The sequence below is a fragment of the Zea mays genome, chromosome 1, assembly GCF_902167145.1.
Source record: "Zea mays cultivar B73 chromosome 1, Zm-B73-REFERENCE-NAM-5.0, whole genome shotgun sequence".
In the NCBI taxonomy this organism is placed as follows: domain Eukaryota; kingdom Viridiplantae; phylum Streptophyta; class Magnoliopsida; order Poales; family Poaceae; genus Zea; species Zea mays.
This window is the reverse complement of record NC_050096.1, coordinates 297,485,775-297,498,080: the sequence shown is the minus strand read 5'-3', so window position 1 is coordinate 297,498,080 and position 12,306 is coordinate 297,485,775. Positions and strand designations below refer to the sequence as shown.

Below are 12,306 nucleotides of genomic sequence, written 5' to 3'. Positions count from 1 at the left end.
CATACCGCAAACTTATTTTGCACGCTTTCTGGCCAACCACTCCTGCTCACTCATTTTTTAGCTCTTGTGCACTGTGATCTGCTGAGCTTTTAGCTTTGAAGCTTCGGCTTTTAAAACAGTTTTTTAGTGTTTCCGAAGATGTCTGAAGCTGCTAAGAAGGCTGCTGCTGAGATGAAGCTGAGTCTTGATGAAGAGAAGAACTTAGGGTTTCTTATAGCAATGTCGAAGACCAACACAGAAAAGATCACCAGGGAAATTCTGGAAGGGCTGTCTGAAGATACTGGTGACAGTGAAAGTTATGATGTGGACAGCGGTGGCGAAGACTCCGAAGATCGCCCCTGGCGACCAAGCCATTCAGTTTATGGTAAATCAACTATCAAAGAGAATCATCTTGTTAATATGAGAGGAAGGTATTTCCGGGATCTGTCCATTGTGAGGGCGGACGAAGGGGAAAAGACTTGTCCACACCCTGAAGAAAATGAAGTTGTGGTGTACCGAAGCTTTTTGAAAGCCGGATTGCGATTCCCCTTGAGCAGCTTCGTCGTGGAGGTGTTGAAAATCTTCGAAGTCTATCTTCATCAACTTACTCCAGAGGCTATTATAAGGCTAAATATCTTCGTGTGGGCCACGAGAAGCCAAGGTCTGAAGCCTGACGCAAGAAGCTTCTGTAATATACATGAATTATTATATGAAACAAAGCCTTGGGGCAAAGAACAGTACCACAATAACTTTGGCTGCTACAGTTTCGTCTCTCGGTCCGGGGCAAGCTGTCCCGTACCAACCTTTCGGAAGAGATGGCCCGGGGATTGGATGACAGAATGGTTTTATGTGAAGAATGACCTATCAGCACGAGAAGACATCAAAGGTATAATTATGCGTCCTATTTGGCAAAGTTTCGGCCTTCGGAGGCCGAAGGTGGAAATGAATGAAGCTGCCGAAGAATGCCAGAGGGCCTTCGGCGTCATCTGCTCTTTTATTGGAACAAGAGATTTAGTACAAGAACATATTGCCTTCCGGGTGTGGCCGCTTGCGGAGAAATGGGAAATGCCACAAGAAACCATTAAAGAGGCCGACGAAGGTGGACTTGTCAGGTTTAAGTACACTTTTAAATTTGGAGATAAATTTATTGAGCCAGATGATGAGTGGTTGAAAAGCATTGACAATTTAAGTGATGAGCTGCTTGGGACCTACTCGAAGGCCGAAGATACTGCAATGTCAGCAGCCTTCGGAGGCCGAAAAAAGAAAAGGCTGAATCGGGTATTTGATGCCATCGGGTTTGTCTACCCTGACTATCGCTACCCCATTCGAAGGCAGAAGAGAAAAAATACAACCTCTGCAAAAGAAGAAACTGCAGCTGCTCCTAGCGAGCCAGAACCGAAAAGGAAGAAGATAAAGGTTCTTACGCATCGGCCGCGTTATATTGAACCAGCTTCGGTGCCTGAGTTTACCGGAGAGACTTCTTCGGCCACCGAAGCTGAAAAACCAGCCGAGCCAACCTTGCTGCCAGAAGTCGCAGAAACAGCCGAAGTACCAACGAAGACAAAATTGGAGCAATCAAAAATTTTGTTACCAGAAACGAAAGAGAAGGCCGAAGCGCCATTCACAGAAAAAATGGAAGAGGTAAAGGAAGCAACCGAGGACTCCAAAACATCAGAAATCTTGAGTCCTTCAGCAATTATTGGGACATCGAAAAATGAGAAAGTGCCAGCTGCAACTCCGAAGAGAAAAAGAATGGCTAATGTGCTAGATGTACTGGAAACGATCATATCTTCGAGCACACCTCCGAAGAAGGCTGCTGTTACTTTTGAAACAACAGCTGAAATTTCTGGTTCTGCAGCTCTAGAGCAAGAAATTGAAGCCGAAGCTGGGCCCTCAGAGCCCACAAAGGCAAAAACCTTGGAAAGTGAGGCAGAAAAAATAACAAAGCCAACTTTTGCTGAAGGAACTGGTGTTGTTACCCCCGAAGCATCCCCCAAAATTCGTGATTATATTTTTCGTCATGCTTCGGGGAAAAAATTATCAGAAAAAGAAGAACAAGAGGCCCAACACTATGCCCAAAAATTGAAATATCCAAAGGGGGCGTTGATATTTAATGGCAGTGGAGAAGAAGATTTCTTGTATTGCCTCCCCGACAGCAAGGAAATTTCTGTCTGTCGGGAGGTGAGCAGAAGCTTCGGATTCCCAACTTTAGAAGACGGACTTTCGGTGCTGTCAAAGAACGATCTGGCTGACAGCCTAGCTTACAACAGTTTAAAGGTGCGACAAATGGAATTCTTATATTTTTGTTGAGTTCAAAAATTTTTCGTTTGTTTAAAACTATTGACACAGACATATTCCTGTCTGCAGGGCCTGATACTCAGCAATGCCCTCAGAGCACAGAAAGATGCTGAGGACGGAGGATGTACTATAGCCCTGAGCAACCTTCGTTCCGAAGTAATTGAACTGAGGAACGAAGGTCTCGAAAAAGACAAAATATTGCATTCCTTAATAAATAAAATAAAAGAAGACGAAGCTCTTTTCAAAGGTCAGGCCGAAGCTCAGAAGCGTGAAATTGAAAACCTTCGTAAACAATTAGCCAGAGCTAAAGAGGAATGCATACTTGAAGAAACAAGGCGAGAACTCAGCGACCAATGGGCAAATCATTTAGAAGAAACTGTTAAAGAGCTTCGGTCAGCCAAGAAGAAATGCTTCGACAAATCTATAGAGTGTGTCAAGAAAATAAAAACTAGCTTCGCCAGCGTTGGCGCATTTTCGCAAGAAGAAAACTTTATAAGAGGTAACCCCGAAGGTCCCCTGGAATGGATCAATCATGAGGCGGAGGCCTTTGAAGAAATTTTAAATAGTCGCGGGGACATCTGCGCTTTTTCTGGTGCCAGAGGGATTGCCACCATTTTGGAGGGGAAAGGATGTGAACATGTAAAGATTTTATCGCAGTCCGAAGCCACCTTGTCCACTGAAGATATAAAAGATCCTTCAGCCGAAGCTAGCGCGGTTGGGGGAAAATTTTTCACCGACATCTGGGACAACGGTGGTAGAGAAATGGCCCAAGAAATCATTCAGAAAAGCGAGAAAGGGATTCATGAGGCTAGAAAAGTAGCCGAGGCTGCTGAGAAAAACGCAGAGCCCGAAGGGCAAATAGGTACTGACGAATAGTTTTCATCGCGTTATAACTTTTAATTTTATAGTTCGTTCGCGATCTGTAATAGTGATGTAATAGTATCCCGTCCTCACTCAGATCCTACTAAAGCATCTTCGGGCCCTCAGCCTAAAGATGACGACGAAATTAAAAAGATGGCCGAAGCTATCATGGATCAGGTTGTCGATCGACTGCTGAACGAAGCTGCAGAGATAGTACTTAGGGAAGACTAAGTGCTATTGCAAAAAACATTTGATATATGATTTGTGTAATATTCTGTAATCCTGTATGTAATATACTTGTTTTATGATTCAATTCTTTACGATGCATGAAACTTTAAACACGTACCATTTTTGAGTCTTCGACGAAAAAACACCTTCCCTTCTTTTCATGCTTCGTGAAGAAAAATTTTTATGTATCACAACAATGTCCATAGTGCTTAGACGAAGAATATCCAAGCTTCGTGAAAAAATTCTCCGAAGCTATACTCCGAAGATGAAGATTGTGTCTCCTTGTGACCACGATTTTCACTCTTTCAAATCATACTTCCGAAGATCAATATTGTGTCCCCTTCTTGTGCCATATGCAACATGATGTATGATGCTTATGCTATGCAAAATGATGTGATGATGTTATGTTACGTAGATGACATTTGTTCCGAAAGATACACACATATCCCCACACAACATTTTTGTATTAGCACTGATTCTTCGCTGTAAGCTCTGCATTCCCTTAGAAACGTCTTTGGAGCTTCTTCGCCTTTTACTTAGGCGGTATAAGCTCTGCATTCCCTTAGGAACGTCTTTGGAGCTTCTTCGCCTTTTACTTGGGCGGTATAAGCTCTGCATTCCCTTAGGAACGTCTTTGGAGCTTCTTCGCCTTTTACTTAGGCGGTATCAGCGTTGACTTTTCGCTGTATGCTCTGCATTCCTTTTGGAACGACTTTGGAGCAGAAAACTTACACTGCGCTCCCTTCGGAACGACTTTTTGTGACTTCGTCAGACTTACTCTGCGTTCCTTAGAACGACTTTTTGTTGCTTCGAAGGATTTTCGATAGTCCGAAGGTCCTTTTTATTATCACAAACCTGTGAAGAAAACATATTTTTCTTGTAGGAATCAACGAAACTAATTACATGAAACCTAAACAATGTCCTTTATTACAGAAAATAAAACTGAATGAAAAAGATTGCTATTAAGGTAGGATATTTGTCAATAGATGTGCTTTGACTCTGGCACGGTGCTGTTGACCGTGCGAGCTTCGGACTGTTCTCTGAAGTCCCTTTGATGTGGAGCATATTGGCTCCCTTCTGGCTGCTGGCCTTGTTGCAACGGAGGTGGAGGCGGAGGCTGCTGCCAGGAAGCTGAAGGCTGACTTGCCGAAGCAGCAGAGACTGCAGGATGATTGCCCACATATTCTGGGATGTAGGGCGAATGATACAAAGCTGTATGCATGACCTGCTTCGGCTGGGCTTGTTGTGCTGCTGCTTCAGCTATTTCCTTTTGCTTCTGTATAGTAACATGGCACATCCTGGTAGTATGGCCTTTGTTCTCACCGCAGAATAAGCAAAAGATTTTTCTCGGTTGATCGCCAAATCTTCCTCCGAAGCCCCTGGCGCCTCTGCCTCTTGGAGCTGGTGGCCGGAAGGAGCTTTGCTGTTGTCCAGAAGCCTGTGAGGAGCATTGTGGCCTTTGCTGTTGGCTTCCTCTGTCATCATTTTGTGTAGAATTGTGAATTGATCTCACATGCCTTGGATAAAACCTTCCTCCGAAGCCCCTGGTCATTTCAGAAAACCTGAAAGCCTCCTCCCTTCTTTGGCGAAAATCATTGTCAGCCCGAATGTATTCATCCATTTTCTGGAGAAGCTTCTCCAAAGTTTGAGGAGGCTTCCTGGCGAAGTACTGAGCTGACGGACCTGGCCGAAGCCCCTTGATCATGGCCTCGATGACAATTTCATTGGGCACCGTTGGTGCCTGTGCCCTCAGACGCAAAAACCTTCGGACATATGCCTGAAGGTATTCTTCGTGGTCCTGAGTGCACTGGAACAAAGCCTGAGCAGTGACCGGCTTCGTCTGAAATCCTTGAAAGCTGGTTAACAACAAATCCTTCAGTTTCTGCCATGAAGTGATCGTTCCTGGCCGAAGGGAGGAATACCAGGTTTGAGCAACACTTCTGACAGCCATAACGAAAGATTTGGCCATGACTGAAGCATTGCCACCATACGAAGACACTGTTGCTTCGTAGCTCATCAAAAACTGCTTCGGGTCTGAGTGGCCATCAAATACAGGGAGCTGAGGCGGCTTGTAGGACGGGGGCCAAGGTGTAGCCTGCAGCTCAGCGGACAGAGGAGAAGCATCATCAAAAACAAAATTCCCATGATGAAAATTATCATACCAATCATCTTCGTTGGGAAAACCGTCCTGATGAAGGTCTTGATGCTGAGGCCTTCGATGTTGCTCGTCCTGAGCAAGATGACGAACTTCTTCAGAGGCTTCGTCTATCTGCCTCTGCAATTCAGCTACCCTGGCCATTTTTTCCTTCTTGCGTTGAACCTGCTGCTGAAGGATTTCCAGATTTTGAATCTCCTGATCTAGATCATCCTCTGGAGGTGTTGGACTGGCAGCCTTCCTCTTCTGGCTTCGTGCCTCTCTAAGAGAAAGGACGTCTTGATTGGGGTCCAACGGCTGCAGCGTGCTAGCCCCTGGTGCTGGAGCCTTCTTCGGCGGCATGACGAAGGTGATGCTTGCCGAAGATGTTGAAAAGCTCAAGAAATGGAAGTGAGTTCACCGGAGGTGGGCGCCAATGTTGGGGACTTGTTCTTAAGTGCTAAGAGTTTAAGAACAAGGCAACATAGAAAGTGTTAATCGTTAATGCCCTTCGTCCTCCGAAGCACTATTTCCCTTAGGACATAATGACTTGCGGACGAAGGTTATGAAGGACATACCTTCATAAATTAATCAAATAATGACGAAGGATGAAATGTGAAGAATGTAAAGGAAAACATGAACAATCATTTATTATCATTGAGTATAAACAAAAATATTATCGAACAACAGGTGTACCTTCAATCGGAAGGAAATGATTGTACAAGCGTAACGCAAAAAGCGAATGCCAAGTCAGCGTGAACAGTACGGGGATACTGTTCACCTATTTATAGACACGGGACACAGCCCTTACAAAATTACATTCATGCCCTTTACATCTGACAATAACTCTATAGTAATCTATTGAGGTCTGAATAGCCTTTTCATCTTTAAGTCGGTTTCACTCTCTGCCGTTACGCCGAAGCTTTCCTGCTCAACACCTTCGGCTCTGTATCAAGCTTCGTATTATTCCGGTCTGCTGCAATGCCGATTTTAGTCTGAGGGTACCTGTTCACATATTGTACTACAGAAATACTGTTAAATTCTGTTTTTGAGGACCTTCGGACGCCGAAGGTCCCCAACACTTTTTACTGTGCGACTAAAGATAGCCACATGGACACCGTACCCCCATACTGTAGTAAGGGGTACCCCTGATTCAGGGTACCGACATAATGTTTTTTTAATTTTAGCTAGACGTGGGCTGTATGTATGAATGATAATGAGAATGGGCTTTGAATTTTAGCTAGACGTGGGCTGTACGTGGGAAATGACAGCCCATGAGAATGGGCTGTGCGGAAAGGATGGAATGTTTTTTTAATTTTAGCTAGACGTGGGCTGTACGCATGAATGATAATGAGAATGGGCTTTGAATTTTAGCTAGACGTGGGCTGTACGTGGGAAATAACAACCCATGAGAATGGGCTGTGCGGGGAGGATGGAATGTTTTTAAATTTTAGCTAGACGTGGGCTGTACGTATGAATCATAATGAGAATGGGCTTTGCGGGACGGAGGAAATGAGAAAGACAGAACAGGGAATGACAGCCGATAAGAATGGGCTGTGTGGGGAGGATGGAATGAGAAATGCAGAACAAAGAATGAAAATGACATAACAGTGAATAAGAATCATGTAGTCATGTATGTTATATATATTTCTGCAGTTAGTTATACTTTTAAATGCCAGGATGCTTTTTTGAATTAGCATACCTAAGACGTGCTGGTATACTAAATGCAGGGTACAACTATATATATTAACTGAACCTGCCGTAATGTCACTTCACATTACTTTTTATAAAGCGTTCATAATAGTTGGGTACTAAATCTTTTTTGTTTTCAGACCTACATGTGCCAACACACTAATAAATCAAATCCCAACATGTCAATCTTTATGTTGCTGTTTCAGGTCCAAAGCAAAGGTCAGCAGGCAAACAATATAACGAGGATTTGGTAAAGTTTCATTGCTCCAAGTGTATTCTTTAGTTAGAGATTGTATTTTGTGGTGTATTCCTCAGAGTGTTCTTTATGCAGGTTTATTGTGGGTATAGAATAGCAGAGTTTAATACAAGTACATTCCAAATTGAACATAATAAAATTCGATTTACTATAAATATATGTATGTTTACTGTATATGTAGCCAAGGAAACAATTGTTTTACGAGTTATTCCAGCACATTGATTAATTAAGTGTACATTATTTAAACATAACATGTATTACCTTAATGACAACGACTAATATGCAAGCAGTCATTATGTGCAAGCGTGTAAACATGTCTTTTAGATCTAACTGTATGTTATATTTAGCATTTAAATCCTCCTACTACCACCTCGTATAACTTTATAAAAAGCTCCTAACAAACCATGATTACACATACGGTTGGATCTAGATTCAACGGACCAAGAGAGCTGCTTGCACGCTTGCACCTAATGACTGATTGCATATTAGTTGTTGCCTACATTAATTATATATTCTTAAATTTTGCTTTAGAAGCATTGTAAATTGTGGTACAGATGAATGATCTTTGTGTTCGTACAAATACAAACATTGAATTTGCTTATGTGTGACCGTTTGTGCGTCTGTAGGAGAGCATGATTCTCAAGTTCTTGGGCTTCATGGGTCATGGAGGCGGCCACAATCATGGCCATTGCTGAATTGGGGAGTAAGTTCCGCTGCTTCTTTTTTTCCACATCGTGTGGACATGGCCTTCAGCCCTCAGATCGGGCGTTCTGGAGACTGGCGGCAGAGGTTTTTATGTGTGCTTCTGCTGAATTTTTCTTTAGATATAATAGTTTTTGTTTACTTTTAGAAATAATATAGCTATTTTCATAACTTGTCTAGATACATAGCAACTTTGATGTATCAAAAAGGTCAAAGCGATTTATAATTTGGAATGGATAGAGTATTAAGCTTCAGTACTGTTAAAAAATACAGGTATACATTGCAAGTAAACTCTAGGGCACATTTGCGTTTTCCTCTGATACTACCTGTACACTGCCTCAGTTCATCCAAAACACATCTAGTTAATAAGTCACATTAACAGTGTATCAGACCTTTTTTCCTTAGTCTTTAGCATCTTATCCATGACAAGCTAGTAAAACTTTTATTGTAGGTCTTGGACGTGGGATGTGGAATTAGAGGATCTTTAAGGCTGATTTGGTAACCAGAAAAATGTAATATTCCTTGTCATCAAATCATCCCTTAGGGCTTGTTCGGTTATTCCCAATACACATGGATTTGATGGGATTGGAAAAAATTAATAAGAAGTTTGACTTGTTTGGGATTCAAACCCATCCAATCCCACTCAATCCACATGGATTAAGACCTAACCGAACAAGCCCTTAAAAGGAAATTGTCAGTTTCAGGCAATGATCTGCAATGAAGTCTCATTGCAATCATGCAAAGATATATATGTGAATTTTTATTTCTGTTTATTGTAGCTCAGCACAGATAACTGGATTGAACAACAATGAGTACTAGATCTCAAGGTGCAGGGTTTTTATTTATTATTTTCCTTTTTGACATACAAAAAAATAGCATATATGGATATGAGATTTTTTTTTGTTTTCGCTTTCTATAAAAGCCGGCTTTACCTCTGTCAAAAAACATCTAGTTTTTGGTTGCAGGAGCTCATTTTTAAAGCTGGTTTGAGTGAGCAATGCTGCTTTGTGAAGGTATATTGGCATTGGTAGTTTTCTTCATTATATTCGTTAGTTCCGGTTAGTGGAGAAGAAACACTAGTGTCTTATCTTCCATTGATAATTGGGGGGGGGGGGGGGGGGGGGGCTTCATGAAACTGCCAATAGCTGATAACACCTTTGATGCGGCCTATGCAATAGAGGCCACATGCCATTCACCAGATCCGGTATACCCTTTTTCCAGATAATGGAAGATTAAATTAAAACCAAGATCAGAACCTCAAGATGATACAAAGTTCTTGGAGATCCGGTATACCTTGCACCATATATACTCGAGTCCCAATAGAAGTTAAATTTTCACAGGAATATATATGTAGAGATAGATCCAGTGCTGTTTATGTTTTTCATCCCTGGCTTGTCGATTGCAGCTCGGCGTGTACAGTGAGATCTACAGTGTGCTGAAACCTGTGAAGTATTTTGCGCTAGATGATTAAGGATTGGCTGACCAATTCGGTCCAAACCACACTGAGCATTTGGCCATCAGGGCTGAGTTTGAGCTCTGCAATTGCATTGTGTGCTGTTCCAATTTCTGACGAACTATTATTAACCTTGCTGAAGATTTTTCATCTTCCCACGCTAGTAGCTTCTTGTAGCTTGCATTGTGTGCTGTTCCAATTTCTGACGAACTATCTGAACAAAATAAATGCACTGTACGCATTGCTTTACACTCGCGCCATTTGTTGGCAACACAAGCCTCGATTTGTTGTAGAAGTGTGGCACAGTTTAAACACAAGTCGTTGTTGGATTCAAGCCAAATATGAATGGATGTCCGTGGATGTTGCAAGTCAAATAGGAAAATACTAAGAACGTTGGAGACAAGAAAGCAGAGGAAAACACAACGTCTCAACAATATGTATAATCCACACGACCACACCACATCAGCAGCTAACAACAGAGACAAGAAACGAAAACCTCCACAGGCATCATGGCCAAAAAAATCGCATATAGACAAATGCACACGAGACCACTATATATAATATGTAGGATAGGGAGTGGTGAGCTAGTGTAGCATCGTCATGGAGGCGAGCGCCGCCACCGCCATAGCGACGACGACGACGACGACGTTCTGGTGGCCTGCCGCACCGACCCCCGCGCCGTTGGCATTGGGCGCAGGCGCGGTCGTGGCGTCGGGCGTGCTGCTGCCGCCCGAGGCCGACGACGCGCCGGTCGTCTCGGTGGTGGGGCTGGGGGTCGCCGCCGCCGAGCCTGCTGCTGAGCGCGCGGAGGGCGCCGGGGAAGGGGCGTCAGAGGAGCGCGTCTTGAGGACGCGGACGTTGAGCTTCTGGCCCGCGGCGCAGTGGCCGGGCACGCCGCAGATGAAGAAGCGGTGGCCGGGGCTCTTGATGACGATCTTGTCGTCGCCCGAGCTGTGCGTGGCGATCGGCGTCGAGTTGGTGCAGCTGTCGTAGTCGGCCTTCTTCACCTCCAGCACGTTGTGGATGCCCGGCGGGTACGTGAACTCTGCACGCGCGGGCGGCGATTCCATCAGCTCAGTTCATGCTCGCTCGTCGTCACAACAGACGACGTGCTCTTTTTTGGTAGCGCGTGATGATCTTCGATGCCACAATGGCCACGCAAAGAACAGAAACAGAAGAAGCAAAAGTGACTGGAATGAGGGGAAAAAAAACGCGCGGCCGGGCATATCATGTAGGCAAAGGACGCCGGTGCTCCCATGTGCAAAATGTATCCAACCCATCCGTCCAATATCCAACGGTGTACCGGGTATTTTTTAATGAACAACACTAACGTGGAGAGCGTGGGAGGACTTATTTGCAAAAATGTCATAACACATTAACACCGTTGGATACAGAACGGATGAGTTAGATGCATTTTGCGCATGGGAACACCGACGTCCTTTGCCTACAGGATATGCTCTCAAAAAAAAACATGCTTGCACCCTACTCATGATTGAAATTTTGCCAAAGTTCATTCGCTTTACAACTAATGTGTTGACAGTAGTATACTGATATACATGCATATGGTGGTTGCATCTAGATGATAGTTCGGCAATTGATGGTACTATCCTTTCTTTAGCATATCTTCATGATAACCATGCATATGGTCCTCGGTTACGCTAATCCATCGAGTATAGACAACCTGATTTTAATTAGCAAATACTGGGAAAAAAGGAGTCTCAGATTAAGACTGGATCTATGGTATATATAGTCATGCACAAGATAGCGAGCTGTGAAGTTCAGGCAGTGCTCTCCGACAGATCTAGCAGGCAATGAGCATAAAGGCAGAATTCCCGTTGCCATTGCCATGGCTAAAGGCTTAAAGCGAGACTCTTCATCTAAACGCGCGAAGACAGGTAGCAGGACATGTTGTAAAGTAGTGACGGTGACCAATGCTACTTCTGCTGCATCAACGAAGAATTTCAGTAAACATGCATGAAGCAGATTGCAGATTATATGAGGACCGTGCAGCGTGTATACGTACGTAAATGATCAACTGGAGCAAGACTGACAAAAATTAAGAAAAGGAAGTGTAGCTATAGCACAAATGGATGGCTGCTTTGAGCAAGAGAGATCTAATTATTAAGATGGAACTTGCCTATGGTGTCTCCGACACGGAAGTTCTTCTTGGAAGTCCAGTCGGTGTAGTTGACGTTGCCAAGGATGGTCCACCCGGAGGTGTCGCCGACCTTGTAGATGACGGCCGACGAGGTAGCGGCCATGGCGAGCCCAAGAGCCAGCACCAGCAGACCCTTCTTCACGCCCATAATGGCCGCCATTGCTAGCTGCACCGGCCTGCTGCTGCTCGACCTCTCCTGCCCAAGCTGCCACACCTGGCCTCTGACGACCTTGTGCTCGAAAGCAACGAGATGCCAAGAGCACAAGAGAGGGAAAGGAATATATTTATGTGTAGCCGCGCTTAGCTTGCCGATCTATACACACGGATGCTGCTGCTGCGCTGGGTGCACCCGTCACCATGCATTTTATAGCGAGAGAGTAGAGACTTTGATTGTGCTGCTTGGTCAAGTGCTGGCAGCTGGATTGTTCCAGTGCTAGCTATGTTTTGGCTCATGCATGTTCCTTGAGTAAAGCAAACTCAAAAGCTGGCCGTGAACCCAAGTCTTGATCATGAGCCTGCTTGTGTGGTTGGGCGTGGAGGCCTCT

The 12,306-nt window shown here is 44.1% G+C and overlaps 1 protein-coding gene across 1 annotated transcript; it reads right to left on the bottom strand.

Annotated features, from left to right (window-relative positions):
* Positions 1-10,015: 10,015 nt before the first annotated feature.
* LOC100279743 (uncharacterized) lies at positions 10,016-12,071 on the bottom strand. The gene is made up of 2 exons (NM_001152701.1): positions 11,741-12,071; positions 10,016-10,648 (listed from the first exon to the last, which is right to left on the bottom strand). Exons 1-2 carry the CDS (start codon positions 11,919-11,921, stop codon positions 10,188-10,190), a joined length of 642 nt encoding a protein of 213 aa, NP_001146173.1. The 5' UTR covers positions 11,922-12,071; the 3' UTR covers positions 10,016-10,187.
* Between the last annotated feature and the right edge of the window lie 235 nt (positions 12,072-12,306).

Bases quoted from the DNA above. Each gene is read 5' to 3' on its own strand.
- LOC100279743 (NM_001152701.1), bottom strand. From the start codon at position 11,921: ATGGCGGCCATTATGGGCGTGAAGAAGGGTCTGCTGGTGCTGGCTCTT. The intron at 10,649-11,740 runs GCAAGTTCCATC...CCGCGCGTGCAG, and splicing joins CCGTGTCGGAGACACCATAG to AGTTCACGTACCCGCCGGGC.